Source organism: Danio rerio, chromosome 2 (assembly GCF_049306965.1).
Source record: "Danio rerio strain Tuebingen ecotype United States chromosome 2, GRCz12tu, whole genome shotgun sequence".
NCBI lineage: Eukaryota > Metazoa > Chordata > Actinopteri > Cypriniformes > Danionidae > Danio > Danio rerio.
Genome location: NC_133177.1, coordinates 52,587,501 through 52,613,408, shown reverse-complemented (window position 1 = coordinate 52,613,408; position 25,908 = coordinate 52,587,501). Strand labels below are relative to the sequence as shown.

At 34.2% G+C, this 25,908-nt stretch overlaps 2 protein-coding genes across 14 annotated transcripts in view; one reads left to right on the top strand and one right to left on the bottom strand.

Moving 5' to 3' along the window:
• sema6ba (sema domain, transmembrane domain (TM), and cytoplasmic domain, (semaphorin) 6Ba) overlaps nt 1-25,908 on the bottom strand; it is a 282,900-nt gene that overhangs the window by 95,983 nt on the left and 161,009 nt on the right. For all 13 annotated transcript variants that reach the window (XR_012388324.1, XR_012388326.1, XM_073919106.1 and 10 more), the window contains 4 exon segments: nt 23,672-23,795; nt 9,376-9,490; nt 6,870-6,930; nt 6,602-6,664 (listed from right to left, as the gene is read on the bottom strand). Coding sequence is in view for 11 of the 13 variants with exons in the window: in XM_073919085.1 (XP_073775186.1) it covers nt 6,602-6,664; nt 6,870-6,930; nt 9,376-9,490; nt 23,672-23,795 (363 nt within the window). In the remaining 2 variants the exon portion in view is untranslated.
• cactin overlaps nt 1-25,908 on the top strand; it is a 475,834-nt gene that overhangs the window by 381,162 nt on the left and 68,764 nt on the right. The window lies entirely within an intron of this gene.

Genomic DNA, 25,908 nt, shown 5'->3' with positions numbered 1-25,908 from the left:
GGGGGAATCAGGAACTGGTGTGTGTGAGGTGCATGATGGTATTTGTAGTCTAGTTCAGTGACAGATGTGTAGTTCTCCAGCCATCTGCAGGGATAACATCGCTGGTAATTGTGACAGTAATATTCCACCAAATATTCCTGCAAACTATAACTATAATAAATATAATATTGTATAATATACAATTATAAAAAACTTATAGAAAAAAGGACATCTCAAGATCCTGAATTATGCAATCGATAGATACCATTATAAATTATTGATTAGTCTGCATTATTAATTTGTTGACTTTAAAATTTTCTTGTTTCTTTTTACGTCCCACTATCCTTCTCAAATACTTCTCCCGAGCTCTGCTTTTAATATTCCCTTTACATTGAGTCGAGCGCAGCTCAGTTCTCACGATTGTGTCATCCTTTGATGTTTTTCGTGATAAATCTGCTCCTGTTCTTCAGTTCAGAGGCTAATTATCCTCTGCCTTCTGCCCACCTTCATAATGCCGCAGTCCTGCCTTTACAAACGGGCCCGTTTTAATAGATGTGTATGACTGCAGGGGAGAGAACTTCAAGGGACCGAGTGTCGAACCCGGACACCGATTATTGTTTGGCAAGAAGGAGCCTTACAAATTAGACCTGTCTGCCACCCACCCACATGTTGGAGAAATCCGAGACATCAAACACACACCTGCGAATCTCAGCCCGCGGCGCTTTCTGCAACAGCCTCTGCTTCTCCCACTGCTTCTGCTTCTTTCTGTGTTGTTTTTATTATATGATCACTAATTACTTTGCATGATAAGATAGTGGAGACAAAAACTGTTTTTATTTTAATGCACTTGTCATTTTTAAGATTTTGGGCTGATCATAAATTCATGAATAGTTTTTCGACTTAATTAAAAGAAGACAAAAAAAATCATATTACATTTTTACTTACAGTGCATGCAGAAAGAATTCATTGTAATTACCATCCGCAAAGTAAAACATATGCTGGATAAGTTGGCGGTTCTTTCCGCTGTGGCGACCCCAGATTAGTAAAGAGACTAAGACGAAAATGAATAAATGAACCACAATGACATTTACCATTAATTGTTTATAACCTTTTCATTCACTCATTCATTTTCCTTCGGCTTAGTCCCTTTATTCAACAGGGGTCGCCACAACGGAATGAACCACCAACTTACTCAGCATATGTATTACACAGCGGATGCTCTTTCAGCGGCAACCCAGCACTGAGAAACACCCATACACACTCATTCACACACACTCATTCACTGTGGCCAATTTAGCTTATTCAATTCACCTATAGCGCATGTTTTTGGACTGTGAGGGAAACCGAAGCACCCAGAGGAAACCCACGCCTTGTATCAGCTTTTTTAATTTATTAAATTTGAATTTTTGTAGCTTTAGTGTTGCCACCTTTATGAATATACAGTATACATATATAAATAACTTTTCAATGAAAAATTTCAATGAACAATACAACAAAAAAAAGCAATAAATAAGCACATTTCAATAAAATTAAGGAATTTTGTTCAGCTAAAGTAGTCAGAAATCAAGGAAATCCCATAATATAATTTGAAAGCATAAACAAACATCTTTTTAATTACCAGAATATATATATATATATATATATATATATATATATATATATATATATATATATATATATATATATATATATATATATATATATATATATATATATATATATATATATTTTAGTGTGCAAGGATATTAAATGTGGTAAATTAACACAGACTCAAAACATTATTTCTGAAGGAGTTTGAGGAAAGGGCTCTATAATTTCCAGAGAAAGCTATTATTAACAGTCCCATTCATCTCAATGGCAGTTTCTCGGCTAGTGCTGAACTCCTGCATAGTATGTGATATGAAATATCTCTCGTCATATGCAATCGGTTTTGATATAAATATGTTTTTTCATCCATGTAAACTACTGATGACTTTAATTTACAATTTTAAGATAATACTGTTGTCATTTAGCTTTTTTAATTTGCATAAAAAAAATGTAAAAGGTACCATATTTTCAGACATTTTTCTATTTCATTGAAGACAGTAATTGTTGGTAGAAAATCATTGTCACTTTCTAAAATTGTTTTTCAAATACACTTGGAAATATTTTCAAAAGTTTTTTATTAAAAGTCATAATTTGAATTTATGGTTCTACACTCCCTGACAAAAGACTTGTCATCTTTCCAAGTTTTAGGAACAACAAATAATAACTTGACTTCTAGTTGATCATTTGGTATCAGAAGTGGCTTATCTGAAAGGCAAAGGCCTCTAGATTACGCTTCTTTTACCAAAATAAAATATGATCATGCCTTGTATTATTTAATTAGGAGAGTAAGGTCTGACTCTGCTTAGACAAAAGTCTTGTTACTAAACAGAAATAATGTCCAGTATAGAATATAAAGTCATGGTGCAGTGGAAAAAGAATTATTATTGTTTATGACTCCCATGAGCTTGGAGGACTGCATCCATACATCTCTGCAATGACTCAAATAACTGATTAATAAAGTCATCTGGAATGGCAAAGAAAGCGTTCTTGCGGGACTCTCAGAGTTCATCAAGATTCTTTGGACTGATCTTTAATGTCTCCTCCAGCTTATCCCAGACATTCTCAATAATGTTCATGTCTGGTGACTGGGCTATCCAATCCTGGAGCACCTTGACCTTCTTTGCTTTCAGGAACTTTGATGTGGAGGCTGAAGTATGAGACGGGGTTGCCATAGCAGAATGAACCGGCAACTTATCCAGCATATGATTTACACAGCGGATGCCCTTTCATCTACAACCCAGTACTGGAAAACATCCATACACACTCATTCACACACATACACTACGGCCAATTTAGTTTATTCAATTCACCTATAGCGCATGTCTTTGGACTGTGGGGTAAACCAGAGAACCCGAAGGAAACCCACGTCAACACAGGGATATTTATAAATACTCTAATTGTATTTATGGATGTCCTTTTATTTATTTCATTTTTGCAGATGAAATGCAGAGAATCTTTACATTTCTGCAAACAGATTTACAGTTTTTATAACTACTCATTATAATTACATGAAGAAAGTTGCACATTGTGCATTCATATATTTTAATGCGCATAAAAAGAGCGATTTGTAGTTAAATGTGCAGCTATAATATCACTAGTCCACTGTATGCCATCATTGTGATTCATCCTTCAACGGATCTCTTGCATTAAAGGCCACGTTTGCTAATAAAATGGCAAATCATTTTCCTAAAATCACCTTAACTTCTGCTGTTCATTATGTAATGATAGAATAACAGCTGTTTTTACCAAAGCAGCATGTTGATTGCTCATTGCTGAGTTTCTTTAAGAGAAATGTGCCGGAGCTGTCAGGTGCAAATGCTCTGTGTAAAAGCCAAACAAACACAACCTGCTAAAACAAAAGAACACTGCCTTTCAGTAAAATCACATTCCGTGAACTGCCTGAGTTTATACATTACATGAAACACCCGAAATTACATAAAAACCTTGAGGAAATGTGGATAGCGTGGCAATGAAGCAATGATGTTAATCGAATTATGTGCTATAACATGTAGGGCGAAGCAGTGGCGCAGCCGGTAGTGCTGTCGCCTCACAGCAAGAAGATCGCTGGGTCGTTGATTCGAGCCTCGGCTCAGTTTGTGTTTCTGTGTGGAGTTTGCATGTTCTCCCTGTATTCACGAGGGTTTCCTCCGGGTGCTCCGGTTTTCCCCACAGTTAGCTAAATTGTCCGTAGTGTATGAGTGTTTGTGTGAATGTGTATGTGGATGTTTTCCAGAGATGGGTTGCGGCTAGAAGGGCATCCGCTGCGTAAAAACTTGCTGGATAAGTTGGTAGTTCACTTCGCTGTGGCGACCTCGGATTAATAAAGGGATTAAGCCGACAAGAAAATGAATGAATGAATAACATGTAAAACAGGATCATGAAAGGAACTGATTTGCCTCTGATTAAGGCAAATCATTTGAGTAATGATGTCCATGTAAATGTAGTCATCTCCCCATCATCAGTGTTTGTGTTGCTGGTGTGAAAATCAGCTGAAGTGCCTGTATTGAAACTCCCCTTTTCATGCAAAGCCTTCCCTCTTTCGCCACTCGACACTCCCACCTAAACAGAGCTGGTCTCACCCACTTTCCTGACTTTTTCAAACTAGAGGTGTGAAAACACCCTGCTGATGGGGTTGGGTCATGGCCCTTTACAATGTATTTCTTGTAAACAGGAAGAAAATATTTTGCTATTACAGCTGGTGTCTGGGTGATGTTGACTGGCTGATCACCGTAAAGCCCAAAAAGCTTTAACCCCAAACCCCGCATTAGACTTCAGGGAAGCAAGGAGCTGACACTTGGAGGTCAAAGACCTTCACTGCAGTGATAAAAAAAAAAAACCAAGTAAATGTGCTTCAACAAGGTGTGACTGATTTTGAATAATAATAACATTCTTATCAACGAGGGGTTAAAAATGTGCATAAGTGTTTAGGATTTTCTTAATGGTCCGGTGTGGTCCTTTCCAGACTTCATGAAGCAAAGCCAAGCCTCTCAGAGGCTTACAAGTTCGTTGAGGTAGATAAATAATTTGCTATTACATATCTTAAAGAGTGGTCCACTACGATATCATATTTTAAACTTTAGTTGACGTGTAATGTAGCTGTGAGAACAAAAACGACATTTCTGAATGTAAGACGATCAAAGTTCAATGCAAAGGGAGACATTAGCTTTTATAGAGTTAACTTAGCAAAGCCTACAGCGAATGAAGTTTGGGGACTACAAAAAAATACATATGGTCTAATGAAATCACAAGGGCTTCCGGTTACGTGCATTCACCATGCATGTGGCCAGAGGAGCTGTAATGTTAAAGCAGAGAAAGCTAAAATGCCATCCAATTGCTGCTATTTCCACAGAGCTTCTTCTGTATTTGGGCTTCCAAAGGATTTTGCAATCAAAATTTTGCTTACAATTCTATTTCAATTATGTTCCAGAGAATTATAAAAAAAAATATATAGCAAGCATTTGACAAAGGACAGCTTCCAGAATCTCTCCCAGTTCGACAAAGCTGTGGATTGTGAGCCACAACCTTTATTTTATTTAGCTACAGATTCAAATTTATCAGTCAAACCGCTGTAAACACCCACAACCTTTAGCAGCACTGTAGTCTCTTTATGCAACCGCTTTCCCTGCATTCTACATCTCAAATAACAAACTCACAAAAGACATGTGAACGTTTCATATTATTATTCATATACGTGAAAGACACTTGTCAGATGTTATTTTAGAGAGCAGGGGTTAGGTTTAGCTGTGTGCTCTTCCTTTTTCTGTCTGATTCAGGCAGCTAACAGCTGCTCTGACTCGACTGTTAACACAGGGGTGTGACATGGTGACATGGAGCCAATCCGCAAATCACAGCTCATTATGTTAGCTGACCAATCAGAGCCTCTTGGGGGTGGGCCTTTCAGAGGACCTATACGACATTAGCTGCATCTGAAATCGCATACTTATGGACTATTCTACGCCATTTTGTAGTATAAATAGTGTAAGTAGTGTGTTCACACTGAAAAATAATAAGTGCACTTTAATTACCCAGATGATGCACTTATTCAGCAGGTAAAATAAAGTGTGGAATGATGGACACTTTACGCACTCAACGACCGCAAGTTTGCTCACGTAGTGGAAGGGGCGGAGCTATCGGGCGCACATGTCGGATAACTTTATTTATTTTGGATGGTGAAAGCAAAATTCTACTACGAGAGTGATTATAGCGCCTCCCGATGGTGAATGTGGTTATACTCATAGCAGGTTTGGCAACCATCAGGGAAAAGGTTTGATTTTCCAATTAGTAAGAAAATGAGTGCTCTATTTGTCTGTTACAAAATGTAAAGGTACAAATGGAATCAAACATATACAGTAAGATGGCAAAAGTATGAAATGTGTTTCATGTAAAAAGAAGAGATAAGTAAAAGAAGAAATAAGTTCAAGTAATGGACGAATGAGGTGTGTGGTAATGGAATGGGAGAATAATAAGCTTGCGCTTCATCCCACTCTATTTTCGACCATGTTGAAATGTATTTTTTGTTAATATTTTATGTACGATATTTTTGTTCAAAAATAAATAAATCAAATCAAAATCAAATCAAATGTCCACCTGTATGGTACAAAAGTGTACCGACAGATTTAGTCCCTTTAATTCTGAGTGTGTATGAGATAAAACACAATACAAGGTAGCTGGCAGCAGTATTGACCTAATAAATACAGCATAAGTCAAAAACCCAAGCAAATCGTAGAAAAATCCAGACCTGCCAATAACATCTGAGACTAAACAACACTAACAATCACTAGCAATAAAGTTAAAAGCATCGGCTGAGAGGCAAGAGTGACGTTTTCCAGTGAGACTGCAAATATAAAGCAAACTCCCCACACTGTGCATTTACTCTCTGGGAGAATTTATGAAATGAGAGTTTTCAGCTCCGCCACAGGTCTAAATCATAGAGTAAATAACTCAAATTGCTGTAAATGAACTTACACGCTCGGGCAGTGGTTAAAAGGCAATGAAATAGAAAATAAACTTCAGTGTTTTGCCATTGAACGTTTACCTCGTGTTTGCCCTTCATTCTACAGATGCGGATGTCATTCTTGTTGGATTCCCATGTTCTTTTCTGCAAAAACGACAAGGGAATAAAATCATCACCAGCATTCAAGGCAAATAATTTATACATGCAATTATTTATGTGTGTGTGTGTGTGTGTGTGTGTGTGTGTGTGTGTGTGTGTGTGTGTGTGTGTGTGTGTGTGTGTGTGTGTGTGTGTGAGAGAGAGAGAGAGAGAGAGAGAGAGAGAAAAAGAAAGATCAGTACAAGCTCACCTTGCTGTAGAACATTTCATCTCCAGATACATGGTCCAATTCCACTCGATAAAGGTCATCTCTGCACCAACACACACACACCAAGCATCATTAGGAGTATGAAAACTGCATGAAGTTTATTCTACAGTATATACTAAAATTTGTGGAGAAACAATTTGCACAGCATGGCAACTTAATTTTTAAGTAAAGGTTTTAAATCCGATATCTTTACCTGGATGTAAAGTGTGAGGCATTAAATGAAATATAAATTTATAGTATTTTATAAACTGCTAAAAATAATAATTATAAATGTAATTATTATTGTTTTATTTTTATTATTATTATTATTAGCTTTAGTATTTTATATAATAAAATTGTTAAAATATTATTTTAATTACAATATATTTATAATAATAATAATAATAATTGAAAATAATAATAATAATAACAATAACAATAATAATGTTTTTTCTTAAAATATATACATATTTTAACATTTGTAATTATTGTTATTATTATTAACTTTAGTATTTTTACAAAATAAAATAAGTTAAAATATTATTTCAATTACAATATATTTATAATAATAATAATTTAAAATTATAATAATAATAAAAATAATGTTTTTTTTAAAGCATATACATATTTTAACATTGATAATTATTGTTGTTGTTGTTATTATTATTATTATTAGATTTAGTATTTTTATATAATAAAATAAGTTATAAGATATTATTTTAATTATAATATATTTCTAATATTAATAATAATTTTATTATCATTAATATAATAATAATAATAATACTAATATAAAAATATAATAATAATAATAAATAATGTTTTTTCTTAAAACATACATATTTAACATTGATATTTATTGTTATTATTATTATTATTAGCTTTTGTATTTTTATATAAAAAATAAGTTAAAATATTATTTTAATTGCAATATATTTATAATAATAATTATTATTATCATTAATATAATAGTAATAGTAATAATAACAATAACAATAATAATTTAAAATAATAATGATAATGATAATAATAATAATAATAATAATAATAATAATAATTATAATAATAATAATAATAATAATAATAATAATAATAATAATAATAATAATGTTTTTCGTAAAATATATACATATTTTAACATTGATAATTATTGTTGTTATTATTATTATTATTATTATCATTATTATTATTATTATTTTATTATTATTTTTATTATTAAAATTTTCCCAGTGATGGGTTGCAGCTGGAAGTGCATCTGCTGTGTAAAACATAAGCTGGATAAGTTGGCGGTTCATTCCGCTGTTGTGACCCCAGATTAATAAAGTGACTAAGTCAAAAAGAAAATGAATGAATTATTATTATTATTATTATTATTATTGTTAAAACAATAATAATGTTCTTTCTTAAAACATATACATATATTAACATTGATAAAAGGCAAAAGAAAATATTAACTATGTGGTTAACGTATTGACTATAGGTTAACGTAAGATTCTCCCATGATCCACGCAAAGCATTATGGGCCGTATGAAAAAGTTGGTTAAGAGTTTTTAAGAGTGCTCAGAAACTCAAGATGGACTCTATCTGTTCTCCAGCTTGAGAGAAAGCAAGCGTTTAAGAAGCTTGACTGTGTAATGGTTAAAGGTCAGCGAATAGGGGTTTCACTTTCAACCGCGGCCTAACCAGCAGCACATGTCAACTCCCTCGAGATCAGGATCCTTTGAAGGCCTGTCCGTGTGATGGATTTCAGAAATGTAACCAAATGTACCTGCAGTCAAACTGAACACAGGTTTTCTGTCAAAACACACGTGCACACACTCTTTGACATTCTGAAGAGAATATGTTTTCTTATCGGCTCAATGTGTTGAGTGGTAATGACATTTTCTCTTTGTGTAAAATGTCATTTTTGTTTAAGACCAATTAGGTAAGACGATGTGGTGAAATGGAGAGTTTTTAATAAGAGTGGAAATGATAATCATGTCATATTATTTTATAATAATAATAATAATCATATAAAATGAGATAAACAATTGAATTAAATAAATAACTAAATGCATGCATAAATTAATAAAATGAAATATAAATGAATAAAATGAACACCACAACACAAAACAGCCTTGAGCTCCTTATGCTAAATTAATATTAATAATAATAACAATAATAATATTCTAAATAAATAAATAAACTAATAAATTAATGAATAACTAAATGAAATAAAAGATAAGTTAATTAATAAATAAACAAGATTAATTAATTAATTAATTAAGAAAAAATTATAGATAAAAGAAAGAAGGAAATATAAATATAAACATATGAAATAATTCAAATAAACGAATGAATAAATAAATTATTGGATAAATAGATTACATTAAAAATAAAAACAAACAAACAAGTGAATAAATAAATAAGTTAACAAAAAATAATAAATAAATAAATAAATAAATAAATAAAATACAACACAGCCTTGAGCTCTGTATGCTAAGTGATTATGAATGCAGGCGAGTGTTACCTGGCTCCAATGTAAAGTGTACGGTTGACTCTGAGGACGGTCTGAATGTAAAGCGGCTCCTGACGGGTGTAAGAGCGATGCGCTCGGCCCAAAAACACCGGATACCGTCTCACCACTGAAAAACACAGAAATCCAGAGAATTCAGTATAACCAACGTAAGAGGAAAGCCAAAATGTGGAAAGTTGAACAGAGAGAGAAAGATGTTTGAGACACCCAAACAAAGAGAGACAAAATCTATGAAATATAGATGGACCAAACAGAGACTCAAGCACAGGCAGGAACGTGTCCATCACTGTCCCAGAAGAGCTATAGATGGAGGACAGAACAAAAACATACATCACTGTGTGCTCATCCAAAAACAAGCCGACCCCCCACAAGGGACGGTTCACAAAACTTAACATTTCTGACATTATTCATTCACTCCAGTTTTGCTGCATCCAAACATGTATGATTTGATTTGGTCTATATACTGGTTATATATAATTCAATGAATATGATACACAGTTAAAGTCAGAATTATTAGCCCTCTGAATTATTAGATCATTTTTTCACTAATTTCTGTTTAACAAAAATAAGATTTTTTTTCTCAACAAATTTCTAAACGTAATATTTTTTTTAAAAATAATTTTTAATAAGTGATTTATTTTATTTTTTGCCATGATTACACTACAAAATATTTTACTAGATATTTTTCAAGATACAACCCCAAATAAGAAAAAAGTTGCGACAGGAAAATGCTAATAAAAAAAGAAAATGATTTCTAAATTTACTTTGACTTGTATTTCATTGTAGACAAAACAACACACATTATTTACTGCGTTCCGCATGATTTTTTTTTTTAATAAGCACACAATTTTTTGCCCTTTTATAACAACACTTTTGGGATGTTCAGGGTCTGAAGACACCAAGTGATGAAGTGTTTCAGGTGTCATTTTGTCCCAATCAACCTGCAAGCAAATTTAATCCAATTCGTCCTGTGATTTAAAATGCTGTACACATTCTCTATTGGAGACAGGTCAAGAGTACACAACCTCCACAGCCAGTCTTGTTGAAATATGCATGAGTGTCCATGGAAAAGAATGCTGTGCTCCAAAATCTCTATGTACTTTTCAGCATTAATAGTGCCACCGCAGAAGGGCAAGTTACCTTTGCCAAGGGCACTGACACAACCCCATACCATAACAGAAACTGGCTTTAGGACTGGTTGCTGGTAACAGTCTGGATAATCCTTTTCGTCTTTGGTCCGGAGTAAACGGCATCCATTCCTCCCTAAAAATATCTGCAATACTTATTCATCTGACCACAGTACAGGTTTCCACTGTGTGATGGTCCATTCCAGACGACTCAGAGCCCAGAGAAGTCGACAACACTTCTGGACACTGTTAACATAGGGCTTCCTTTTGGCAGGGGGAAACAGATAAAAATTAGCCCTTGTGGCTAACTCTGGCTTATTTACATGTTTACTGTTGATTAGCATTGTCGCTGTTAAATAAATAAATTTCAAATTTTGGCACAGTAAAGTTTAAACTGGCATTTGTGGATGTAGCTATATATTGTAGTACTTGACACTTGTTTGCCAAAGTAGTCTTGAGCCCATGTGGTTATATGGCTTATTGATGAATGATAATTCTTGATGCAATGTCTCCTGAGGGATCAGAGATCACGGTTGTTCAGCTCAGGCTTCTGCCCTTGTCCTTTATGCACTAAAATTCCTCAAGACTCCTTGATTCTTTTAATAACTGTTGAAATTGAACTATATAAATGACTTCCTATATTTCTTTGAGGAAGACTGCTTTTAAATATTTCAATAATTTTCTCATCTATTTGTTGGCAAACTGGCAATACTCAGCCCATCTTTGCTTTAAAAGCAATAGACCTTGGTGCTTTTGTACCAAATCATAATTACAAACACCTGTTGATATCACCTGTTTCAAATCACATCAATATTTAACCAATTTACCTCATTACTAGCCCTAAAATGCTCCTGGCCTGTCTGCAGTCCTGACCTGTCTCCAACGGAGAATGTGTAGCGCATTTTGAAATGCGACAATGAAGATCCTGTACTTTTGCACACCTTAAGACATTAAATAAAGTGCTGTTGTATTGTCTCCAATGAAATACAAGTCAAAGGTAACGTGCACTTCTGTGATGCAACATTAATGCTGAAAAGTACACAGAGATTTTGAAACACGATATGCTGCCTTCTTTTCCAGTGATGTCCATGCATATTTCAACAAGACAATGCAAAATCACAGTTTGCACACATTACAAAGTCCTGGCGGCAGAGGAAGAGCCCTTCCAGCCCTTCCAGCCGCAACCCATCACTGGGAACTTTAATAAACCAATGATAAACAAAATAAATAAATAAATAATAAAAAAAAAACAAAGCAACACAACCTCTAGCTCCGTATGCTAGATGATTAAATAAATAAATGAATAAATAAAAATGAATAAATAAATAAATTAATAACTTGAAAAATAAATAAATGAAATAAAATAATAAGTTAAATGAAATTAATACATAAATGAAATAAATTAATAATTTGAATGAAATTAACTAATTAATTAGATAAAATAACAAATAAATAAATAAACACAACACACCCTTGAGCTTCTGATGCTCAATAACTAAATATTTAACTAATTAATTAATGTAATTATAATTAAATAAATAAATAAATAAATAAATAAATAAATAGACAGAAAGAAATTTAATGAAATAAAAAAATTAATTAATTAATAAATAAATAAAATAAATGAAAAATGAATTAAATAAATAAATAAATAAATAAATAAATACATAAATAAATACATAAATAAATAAATAAATAAATAAATAAATAAATAAATAAATAAATAAATAAAATGCATGAATGAATGAATTAAATAAAATATAAATGAATAAAATAAATGGCACAACACAAAACAGCCTTGAGCTCCTTATGCTAAATAATAATAATAATAATAATAATAATAATAATAATAATAATAATAATAGTAATCTAAATAAATAAATAATCTAATAAATTAATGAATAACTAAATGAAATGAAAAATAACTTATTTAATAAATAAAAAAATTTAATTAATTAATTAATTAAAAAATATAGATAAAAGTAAGAAAGAAATATAAATATATGAAATAATTTCCAATAAACAAATGAATGCATATATTATTGGATAAATAGATTACATTAAAAACAAAAACAAACAAATGAGTGAAAAAATAAATAAGTTAATAAAACTTAAAATTTAAAAATTTAAAAATTTATATAAATAAATAAATAAAAAAAATACAAATTAATAAAATAAAACACAACACAGCCTTGAGCTCAGTATGATGAATGATTATGACAATGCAAAATCACAGTCTGCACACATTACAAAGTCCTTGCTGCAGAGGAAGAGGTTACAGGTACTTGACTGGCCTGCCTGCAGTCTCGACCTGTCTCCAATAGAGAATGTGTGGCGCATTTTGATGGGACAAATGGGACAAAATTACACCTGTCTTCAGTCCCTTAAATGTCTTTTAAGTGTTGTGAAAAGAAATGGCAACATTACAAAGTGGTAAATGCTTTACTGCTCCAACTTCTTTTTTTGAAATCTGCTGCAAGAACCAAAATTTAAATATGTGTTTATTAAAAAAATACATTAAATAAACACATTAAATAAAGTACTGCTGTATTGTCTGCAATAATATACAAGTCAAAGTAAATTTAGAAATAAATTGACGCCACGTGCTCCGGGCCAAAGAAGAAAAGGAACATCCAGACTATTACCAGCAACAAGTCCAAAAGCCAGGGTCTGTCATGGTATGGCGTTGTGTTAGTGCCTTTAGGAAAGGTAACGTGCACTTCTGTGATGCACCATTTATGCTGAAAAGTACACAAAGATTTTGGAGCCGGATATGCTGCCTTCTTTTCCAGTGATGCCCATGAATATTTCAACAAGACAATGCAAAACCACAGTCTGCACACAATACAGAGACCAGGCTGCAGAGAAAGAGGTTATAGGTACTTGACCGGCCTGCCTGCAGTCCCGAACTGTCTTCAATAGAGAATGTGTGGCCCATTTTGATGGAACGAATGGGACAAACTTTGTTTGCAGGTCAAATGGGACAAAATAACACCTGAAATACTTCATTACTTGATGTTTTCTTAAACCTCTTTTAAGTGTTGTGAAAAGGAATGGCAACATTACAAAGTAGTAAATGCTTTACTCTTCCAACTTTTTGAAAAATGTGCTGCAAGAACCAAAATTTAAATATGTGTTTATTAAAAAAGGAAATAAATCACGAGCAGGAACAGCAAATAAAGTGCTGCTGTATTGTCTGCAATAAAATACAGGTCATTAATTTTAGAAATCACTTCTTTCTTTTCTTTTCATTTGCATATCCCATACTGTCCCAACTTTTTCTGATTTGGGGTTGTATAACCATATGAATATCATGTCATTAATCTTGTATTTAATATTTTAAAGTCTATACTGATTGATGAATTGTGATGCAGTGTTATTTGTGCTGATTTAAACAATGTAATTTGCTAGAAATGTAATTGGGTTATATAAGATGTGTAATTGATCTTATTTAGTCATTATCATGAATTGCCATATAACATCACATCCCGTGCCCTTCATGCCAATGAATAACTGTGAACAAACCAAACCTGGGACTAATTAAACTCATTACGAACGCTGTAACCTCAACTCATTTTCACCTCATTTACTTTAATTTTTACAGTGCTAGGATTATGTGAAATGACTGGTGGGTAAAACATTTCTCTCTCCACTTTCTGTGAAGTGACGTAATGATGTTTATGTTCATGGTCTACGGGGTTTATTTAAGATGGTAAATAACCATAAAGGCATTATCTGCCCCTAGAAGACATTTCTCAGGTTATTAAGTGCATGTTGTTTTTCAAAATTACCTGTAAAGTATAAATTATTTGTTTTTATCTGCGTTTCTTTTTGTAAACCTGAACTGTTTTTACTTGTTCTGATTTTTTCAAATAGCTTAATGTAATTACTACAATTAATTAATCAGAGTTATACAAGTGTTACCAATAAGATTATATTCCAAAATTGACACGGTGGCTCAGTGGTTAGCACTGTTGCCTCATAGCAAAATGGTCACTGGTTCAAGTCCCGGCTGGACCAGTTAGCATTTCTGTGTGGAGTTTGCATGTTCTCCCCGTGTTGGCGTGGGTTTTCTCCGGGTGCTCCTGTTTCCCCTACAGTCTAAACACATGCGCTATAGGTGAATGTAATAAACTAAATTGGCCATAGTGTATGTGTGTTTCCCAGTACTGGCTTGCAGCTGGAAGGGAATCCGCTGTGTAAAACATATGCTGGATAAGGTGGCGGTTCATTCCACTGTGGGGACCCCTGATTAATAAAGGGACCAAGCCTTAGGAAAATGAATGAATGAATGAATAAATAATTGAAAAGCTCATTTAAAATATTAGTAAATAATAGAATAATATGCTATTAAAATTACACACAGACAGATGCACGCACTGACAGAGGCAGACATATATGCGCACACACGCAGGCATGCACAAAGATAAACACCCACGCACAGACAAATGAAATAGACACACACACACACACATACACTTATGCTAATCGACACAATCAAAGAAACACACACACACAAACATACACAAACAGACACACAAACACAAACAGACACACACACACACGTGCACACTGTCAGACATAACCATGAAACAAAGAGGCACACACACACACACAAACGCTCACAGACACCAACGCTAACAGACACAATCACAGAAACACACAGACACCTGCACACAAACACACACATCCACAAACAGACAGACACACACACACAGACAGACAGACAGACAAACACATTCACACACATACAAACACACAAACAGACAGACACTCACACACAGACAGACAAACACACACAAATACAGACACACACATACACATACAGACACAAGCACACACAGACATCCACACATACAAACACATACGCATGCACACAGACAAACAAAGACACACACAGTAACAGACACACACACACACACACACACAAGCACGCACACACAACGACAGGCACACACAGACAGACAGACTTGTACACACACGCACACACTTTCGCTAACAGACACACACACACACACATATACAGTACAAGTAGACAGACACACAGACAGACATATGTATACACACACACACACACACACACACACAAACACACAGAGACATACAGACACACACACTGACAGACACACAAGCATGCACACACACACACACACACACACAAACACAGTAAGACACAAACACACACACATTCAGACAGAGTCAGACACACACACACATACAGTACACACACACACATGTGCACGCACATAGATAGACAGACACACGCACACTGACAGACACAAGGACAAAGACAAACATACAAACACACTCACACAGCCACTCTCCAACACACATCGACACACTCAAACACAATAACACATACACATTCACACAGACAGATACACACACATACTGTACACACACACATTAATCCTACTCTGACTAATTCAACTTGCCAGGACAATCAGTCAGGACTCCTGGGCCAATGTCCTGCTGTCTCATAATGAATATTCATGAGAGAAAGCTGATAAGTTTTTCTATTATTGTGTCCCTACTACACTCCAGCATAAAACGCAGCTCAGAGAGCGTTCACACATCCCAGATAAGCAAAATTGCTTTCCAAATGCAGTGGAAGGAGGTTAAACACAATTAGAAAACAGATTACCACCGGAGAAAGAGAGAGATAGAGAGAAAAAAAAAACAGAAACAGAAACAAACAGAAATGTGTCTCGAACAGGGAACTGGAGTCTGAATCTGAGCCTGAGGACACCCACATATTTACTGTGAATGCTAATAATACTTCCTACACTTTCTGCATGTAATTAATTCCAGTGTTAGAAGGAGAAAAGGATGAGAGATTCTGTTTTTGCGCCTTCAGTTGTTTGGACACATTTCACAAGGGTTTAAATGTTTTTGTGCTTTGGAAAAGAGCAATTAAGTGCGGAAAGCCCTTAAAAAGGTCACATTGTTTTACTGACGCTCTCTCTCTCTCTCTCTCGCTCTCTCTCTAAAAATGGCTGTTTATATGAGCAGAAAAAAGGACAGTTGAACACAATGGAAAGCATAATGTAGTAGCTGTATTTTCAGGAATGGTACAGGGAAAGGTTTTGACCATAGACTGTAAAAGATATAGACGTAGTATTTGCGACGTCACCTGTAGGTGTAAATGAAGCTACAAGTAGGCGTGGTCAACCATCGCCATTTTGTTTGCACGTCATTGCACCGACCGGGGGATACCAAATAAGGGCAAAGAGGCGGAGCATCAATGAAGCTACAAATGACTGCTAGCATTGTGCTAAGAAAGGCTTTTCTTTGAGAGAAACGCTTAATACTTTATTACCCGCAACTCGTTTGTGTTCTGACCACATGTGCTTGGCTGTACACTAGATCAGGGGTTCCCAAACTTTTCAACCCGCAACCCCCAAAATAATAATGTCAGTGACTTGTGACCCCCATTTTTCAAGGTGGTTATACTTTAAAAATACACAACTATAGGCATAAATAAACATGAGCATATTGACAACATAAAAATGCAACAGTCTAATAACCGTATAATGTTTTTTGTAGTCATTTGTTAATTTAATTTAAACATAAAAAAATTAAAGGCTGATGGCTGATTTTTGTTTGTATTTTGTTGTTGTTTTTTCTTTAACATAACTATTAACTATCTTCTGTGGGTTATGAATAAAATATGGTAATTCTAATAGTTTTCTCAAATTTATTTGAGTTTTGGAAATCACTAAGCGACCCCTTATCATTGTCCCGCGACCCCCCAAGGGGTCCCGACCCTCACTTTGACACCCACTGCACTATATCAATAAAGTGTTTAGTCTTTTAAAAACACTGTAACACTGTTGTAATAGGGAGGAAAACACAAATTACCTCCAAACACTCCAAATATAAGCTAAATGCGAGGCTATTTATGAAATCCAGTCGTAACACTGGATTTCACTTCAGATGACTGTTCTAGGGCCGAGCTAATCAATCTGTCAGATTCTGGAGTGCATTACAGTTCTAAAGAGAAATATAAATTATAAATGATCTTAAATAAAACAAATACATTTAAACAGATGGTGTACAAGTAAGAATTTCACTTACCTGGGAAATGGAGGTCACGTGAATGGTTTGTAAGCACAATTAAGTGCACACCGCATGCTATATTACCTGATAAGTGTAGGAAGTTATTCCGAAAGGCAAATGACTGCCTAAAGCCACAGAACACAAATCAAAAATATGATGAATATGCCAAGTTCAGCGGCTAATCAGCCGGAATCAGTTGAGGTGATGAGGTGTGACCAGCAAGACCTAGCTGGGGCCATGCCCTTAATTATGCAGCCTTAATATAACTTAATATAAACTTAACGGATGAGTTATTAAAAACAATCACTCCCTTACAGTTGTCATGAAGGGTAATATTAGCTATATACACCAAAACCATCTTTTGTGTCAGGCTGTAAACATGCTTTTATCAGCTTTAAAATTGGCCAACTTAGCGTTGCAGTCAGTGATCATCTGGAGTTCCTGGAGCCAGCCCCCAAAGGCAAGTCGATGAATTGCAGTTTCAGTTACTTCTGTATTGGCTTCACATGGGGGAGCGGGATTTCACCACTAGGTTTTGACCAAACAGTAACATCTCTCTCTTCCTTGTGAAGCTAATGTGGAAGCAACTGAAACTGCAACTCATCGAAATTCCACTAGGCCTGGCTCCATAATAGAGCACATTTCTGTTGAGGCCAATGTCAACATGGCCAACTTTACCACAGAAGAAAGGTGGTCACAGCCTGGTATAAAGAACATTTTTGGTTCATAAAGCTAATATTACCCTTCATGACAACTGTGAGGGGGGTGAAGTTTTTTTTATTAGAAATCATCCATTTTGCTTTATTAAGTTATTTAAGTCTGCATAATTAAGGGTGTGGCCACTTAAGTGACAGCTAGGTCACTTCATCTCAGCTGGTTCCAGCTGATAATCCACTGAACGTGACATATACATCTTATATTTGTTTTGTTTTGTGTGGCTTTAGGCAGTCAATTGCCTTTCAGAATTATTTCCTACAATTATCAGATCATATGTCATGCTGTGCACTGGTTTGTGAGCACAATTAATTCAAGTGGCCTTCATTTCCCAGGTGAATGAAATTAATCTCTATAAATGCATTTGTTTTATTTAAAATAATTTATCACTTATGATTCTCTTTAGAGCTGTAATGCACTCCAGAATCTGACAGATTGATTAGCTGTGGGCTGTAGAACAGCCATCTGAAATGCTGTTATACAGTGTTATGCCTGGATTTCTTAAATTGCCCTGCATTTACTAACTCAGACTATATTTGAAGTGTTTGGAATAATTAGCATTTTCCTCCTGTAGAAAAATGCCATAAGAACAATGTTTAGAGGCTTAATGTTTTACAACAGTGTTTTTAAAAGTCTAAACACTTTATTGATATAGTATACAACCAAGCAAATGGGGTCAGAAAACACACGAGTCACATGTAATGAAGTTAAGCGTTTCTCCCAAAGAAAAGCCTGTCTAAGCAAAATGCCAGCAGGCGTCTGTAGCTCCGCCTCTTTGCCCTTATTTGGTATTCAATTCAATTCAATTCATTTGTATAGCGCTTTTACAATGTAGATTGTGTCAAAGCAGCTTCACATAGATGGTCATAGTAACTGAAACAGCGTAGTTCAGTTTTTAGTGTTTAAGTTCAGTTCAGTTCAGTTTAGCTAAGTTCAGTGTGATTTAAAATCATTACTGAGAGTTCAAACACTGAAGAGCAAATTCATCGATGCGTAGCTCTACCAATCCTGAACCATGCGAGCCAGTGGCGACAGCGGAGAGGGAAAAAAAACTTCACCTGATGGGAGTGAAGAAAAAAAAACCTTGAGAGAACCAGACTCAGTTGGGCACGACCATTTTAATTTCTCCGCTGGCCAAAAGTCTTGTACAGAGCTTCAGTCACCGTGGTGGAGGCTGGAAGATGGCCTCAGCGAAGATTTATCTGTCCCTGGAGCGTTGCTGGAATCAGACTCATGTTCTCCACTCCCCATGACCATCAGCGCAGCAGCAGCTCAGGATATGGCCTGGTTCCGGATATGGAAACCTTGGGATCATCTCGTCGCTGGTCTGGTATCGCCCGGTCAGTGCGATGACGCGCGACTAAAATGGCGATGGTTGGCCTCGCCTACTTGTACCTTCATTTGTGTTCTTCAGGAACCTATGGGTGACGTCATGGATAATACATCCAGTTTTTTACATTCTATGGTTTTGACTGATTTAATTGATTGATTTAGAAATCAATTTAGAAAAAATGCTTTAGGTACAAGCTTTCAAAAGCTCTTCAGTGAGTCTAATAGTATGTGACTGCAAACATGCATATGCAAGCTGAGACACAATCTCAGACATGAAATGTCAGAACCATGTACTCAACAGACCTAGTAATGTCACTGTGAGGGTCAGGGTTAAGTGTGCACATTAAAAGCATTGCACGCAGCCCAGCTTGCATCTGCACCCGGTCTGCAGACAGACCCTTCTCCATTTTTCATTCTCGCAGTATTGTTTTGGACTAGACTTGTGTTGCCAGATTTTACAAGAACAGCACACCAGCTCTGTTCTCATGCTTTATAGAGAGAAAACAAAAATCACCCTCCCACAAAACACCATAAAGAAGAATACATGGCAACACTTCTCGAGCAAAATTAATCAATTCACAATAAAGAGATGTGAACTAACATCATCCAACAACAACAATTTGTTTTAGCTCAACTTTACCTTTAAGGCATTCAGTATATTTACTAAATCATTTAGCGAGCAGAGAGCGAACACTGGCAGGACCCCACAATATGGGTGAATTCAGGGTTTACTATGCTAGTGGCAATAAAACTTGACCCACATAAACCCAAAGTACATTGTGCTGGTTGTCCTTTGACCCCTGGTCTCTACTGAATCATTAGAGATGCATGAGTGGTTGTTCATCAATATCACTGATTCTGCTTTGTGAGGTCTATAGGGAATACCAGTACACATGCACACACACACACACACACGCAGTTGGTCTCGGTTGTTCCAGCACCATTATGTTAAAGGCTTTTAAAAAGATCACAGCCATATGGTGTATTTCATCCATCCATGCAGCGCTAATGTGCAAAACTATTTAAAAACAGTGCGACACGTCCACATTATATGTTAACCATATGTACACGACGGCTTCACAAAAGTGCTAACGTTGAAAAGCTTTAAATTAGACACATAAAAAGTGGCATTACAGCAATTTTACCACATTAAAAGGTTGAACAAATGTGAAATTTGATTAAAAATAGCTTTTAAGTTTTAATAAAGACCATTTTAATAACCTACCAAACTCCCATGCTAGCAATTATGAGTTCAATTTATTCGACACAATGCAAATAGTTAAACCCGCTCAAAACACTGTGCAGTGTGCCTCACACAGGTGAGCGGGCTTGACAAACCACCTGTAGAAAACACACTCTTCTTGCTGACACATTAAGCCGTGCAATATTCTGCAACATCAAAACTGCTACAGCCTCCTCACTCTTCTGTATTATTTCGCCCCCAAAGAGTGACAGCAGATCAATAAACTCACTACAGTTTGACAAATGCTGCAGTTGTTGGACAACATAATGTACATTTGAGGCTTTAAAAGGTCAAAATTTAGTTGTTTAGATTGCAACTACGCAGTTTATTTATAAAGATAATGGCTATTTTAAAATATTTATAATTTTGGAGATACAGCGTGTCGGCATCCATTAGCCTGTCATACTGAGCAGAGCAAAGACAGTTGACGTTCCACCACAAGATGGCGACAAAGATGGCATAATAAGTCCTTAGAGAAGAAAAACAGTGTAAATTTCAAACTACCGCTGATCAAATTATTATAAAACAGGTAAATGACTAAGTTGATCTCCAACTTTTGTATGTTGTAGTGCTGTATTTATACCATAGTAATCTAGTAGTGTTTCTGGAAGTGTTTGCTTTGCTTTGGCTTTTTCTGAGTTAATTATTGTGATATCAGAAAAATACTGTGAAATCTCGGTAGACTGATGGCATTTCATGCCGTTCAGCCTCATAATCTTGAAATGTGAGCAAAATGACCTGTTTTATTATCACTTCAGACATTACGCTACAGAATCATTAAAATACTAACTCTGAAGTGACGTTGGTAAACAAGCAATGGTTCCTGGTGTTCTGACATCCTCTCAATATCACACTCATAGCATTGCAATATAGTTGCATATCATCACTGGTGGGACACTAAGGCACTCAGCCAGCGACCTCGGGCCAAAGCACACCTACCACTATATATATATATATATATATATATATATATATATATATATATATATATATATATATATATATATATATATATGCACGCACAGACAGTTGAAGTCAGAACTATTAGCCCCCCTGATGACAGTAAATAATTTTTGACTAGATATTTTTCAAGACACTTCTATACAGCTTCAAGTGACATTTAAAGGCTTAACTAGGTTAATTAGGTTAACTTGGCAGGTTAAGGTAATTAGGCAAGTTATTGTATAACAATGGTTTGTTCTGCAGGCCATCGAAAAAATATATAGCTTAAAGGGGCTAATAATTTTGTCCATAATTTTTATTTATTTATTTTTATTAAAAACTGCTTTTATTCTAGCCGAAATAAAACAAGTAAGACTTTCTCTAGAAGAAAAAATATTATCAGACATACTTTGAAAATTCCCTGAATCTGTTAAACATCATTTTGAAAAACTTTAAGAAAGAAAAAATATTGAAAGGAAGGTTAATAATTCGGACTTCAACTGTATATATACCTGTACTGCATGCCTTTGAACTGTGGGGAAAACCAGAGCACCAGGAGGAAACCCACTCGAACATGGGCAGAACATGCAAACTCCACACAGAAATGCCAACTGACCCAGCCGAGGCTCGAACCAGCGACCTTTTTGCTGTGAGCCGACAGCACTACTTACTGCGCCACTGCGTCACCCATATACACACAAACACACACACACACAACATACATATACTGTACACATACATATAAGTAGCACAACTACATTTAAACTAAAATTAAAATAAGAAACATTGAAGCTGTATATAAGAATCTAATTCAAATAAATCAGAAAAAAATGAATATGAGAAATACGTCATAAAACTACTTAAAAAACGAAAATGTTTCTCCAAATATGCTATTTTTAGTATCAATAATATGCAATTTTCATTTCATTCTGCAAACTAATGCAGAATAAATGAATATAAAACGAATAACACTTCATCCAAATAAATGAAATAAATTGTCATTAAGAGCAAAAAATGTTTTATCATGTTTCTATTTGTTTTTTATAAAACATAAGGATCTAACTCCTGAAATGTAATAAAATGTCATAGTTGGTGTAGTAGCCTTGACTTTTAATCACAACAAATTAAAAAATTTTGTCACTTTCTGAAAAAAATCTCGTAATGACAACATTTTTATTTAAAATTTGATAAAAAAAAGGTATCAAGTGTTTACAGAATAAAACTAACATTAATATGTTTGGTCAAAAACATACCTAATAAATGCAGTAAATCATTAGAAACTGAGAATTTACAAGTAGTATTTTCCATAGCGTAACAGTTTTAGGTCACACTTTACTTTAAGGTTTCATGAGTTCATGTATTTACTAATATGAACTAATTATGAACAATACTTGTACAGCATTGATTAGTTTAACATTCACTACTGCATTATTAACATCCAAATTTATGCTTGTTAACATTAGTTAATGCCCGTGAGTTAACAAGCTAACAATGAACAGCTTCATTTCTATTATCTAACATTAACTTACATGACTAAAAACTGTGATAAATGTATTGATCATTGTTTGTTCATGTTGGTAAATACATTAACAATAACTAATACAACCTTATTGTAAAGTGCTATCCAGTTTCAAAACAGCAATGCATCATATAATTTATGTTGCTGTTATTGTTAAAATCACATTAAAAATAAAGTAATAAACTCCAAAACAATTACAATTATGATTCATACCATTTACATCAAGGTACCTGTGTTGCTCTAAATATACAGTACATGCGTTAGATACCCATGATGTAATGTATATCTGCCTAATAATGTCTCTGCTGATGCTGTATATACAGTCAGTGAAAAGGGGAGGGGGCGTGTCCTTACCCTCAGCGGGGGCGGAGATTAAAGGCCCAGGTTCCTCTGGAAACGAGCAGGCAGCCAATTGGAGCACAGCAAAGATCTGTAAGAGGCAGGGGGTCAGAGTCGCCATGGCAGCGACACACCAGAGCTGCAGAGACACAAGAAGACATGAGAAGTTATTAAAAAAAAAATCCTGAAAATAACACAATGCAATGCTAGTGACTGCTTTTCTGATGCTCACTCCACACCTAGCCTGAAATAAACATCATTTGTGGCTGACTTGAAAGCGTATGTACAGAGCAGGCACTGTATTAAAAGCAGCTCTGTTAAGGAATAGACAACCAAACATGAAGGTATGAGAGAAATAATTAACACTCGCATAATTAACACTCGCATACTGTAATTGCAGCTTTGCCTACTGTTATTGTGTTCCTAAGCTAATGAGTTATTGCCAGAATGAGCACAAAAAATGCAGTACCACATGGAAATGCGTTATAACTCGACATAAAACAACACAACTAATCAAAAACTAAAATAAATATTAATTAATTTCATAATTAAATTATATTATAATAAATATTACATACATTTAATAAAATAAAAATTAAATAAAAACATATTATTAAATAAAATCATAAAAAAATATTAAATAAAATCATATATTTTGCACATCAAAAATAATTAAATAAAATGTAAGTAAAAAATCAAAATGACAACAGAAACTCTAAATATAAACACTAATTTGGTTTAGCTTTGATAATTTGTTAAATTTAGCATTAGGTACAACTTTTATGTCAGACACACATCCAAAATGTCTTTATGGCAGTAGTTTTTGGATCTAAACAAAAAACAAAACTACATTTAATGCATGATCGTGGGAGGAAAGGAACACAAACTCAGACGGTGTTATGATTAAGCTTTCCTCAAAGGTTTATTGCCTCAGGCATATTATATTTTTCATAAACAAACAGGGAGTAATAATAAGTCACATCCAGTAGAATTAGCAGTTTCATATGAGAAATAGGGAGTGCTGAGAAAAACACCATATATGTGAAATACAAACACAGATTTTCAATAAAAACTAAGAAGTGGAAGAAATTAAGTTAGACTTATGCAACATATACACTCAAAATGTCAAGAAAAATAAATGTTATCTCATGAAAAATCTTGTAAAAAAATCAATAAATTAGATGAACTACGAATTGCAATTTAGTTTTACTTGCATTTGAGTGAATTTTTTTTATCTCAAATTATTCTGATTTCACTTTTAACACTTTATATTACATTACAGACCACCTTGCAATCCTGAGTTTATGTCTTACAAGCTGGTTTACAATTTTAAGAAGTGTGCAATTTTGAGGAAAAAAAGTCATAATTTCAAAACAAACTAAAAGAAAGCTAAAAACATAATTCTGGGGGGGGGGGGGGGGGATGGGGGGCTTGAAAAACTTGAAAATGAACTTGAAAAAACTAGAAAAAGCCATATTCTGAGGGACAGTCAAAACTCATTTTCAAAAATAGTCAGCATTCTGAGATATAAAATCTGAATTTTGAGAAATAAAGTCATAATTGCAAAATAAAAGCTTAGCTATGTAAACTCAGAATTGCAAGATTATCTTTAATAAGACATAATAAAAGACATATTTCAAAATAAACAACAAAAAAAGAACTGAAGAATAGAAATGTTAAATAGAGGGACAATCAAAATTGAAGGAAATAAATTCATGTCAAAATTTTGAGATATAACGTTGGAATTTCAAGGCCTAAAAATCAATTTTGAGAAATAGTGAGAATTGAGACATAAAAATCTGAAGTTTGAGAAATAAAATGAGAATTTTGAGATTCAAAGTTAGTATTGGGGTATAAAAATCTAATATTTGAGAAAGTGTCAACATTTTGAGACACAAAGTTATAATTGAGACACAAAATCTGAATTTTGAGAAAAAAAGTGGGAATTTTGAGATATAAAGTTAGAATATCGAGGCATACAAATCTCAATTTTATGAAATAAAGTGAGAAATTTTGGAAATAACATTTTTTGAGATATAATATTAAAATTTTGAGGCATAATAATCTGAATTTTGAGAAACAAAGTGATAATTTTGAGAAATAAAAATAAGAATAAAAAAGTCAGTATTTTGACAGTAAAAAAATTGAGGCTTAAAAACAGAATTTTGAGAAATAAAGTGAGAATCTTGACAAAGTTAGAATTTTCAGCCATAAAAATCTGAATGTTGAAAATTTAAGTTAGAATTGAGGCA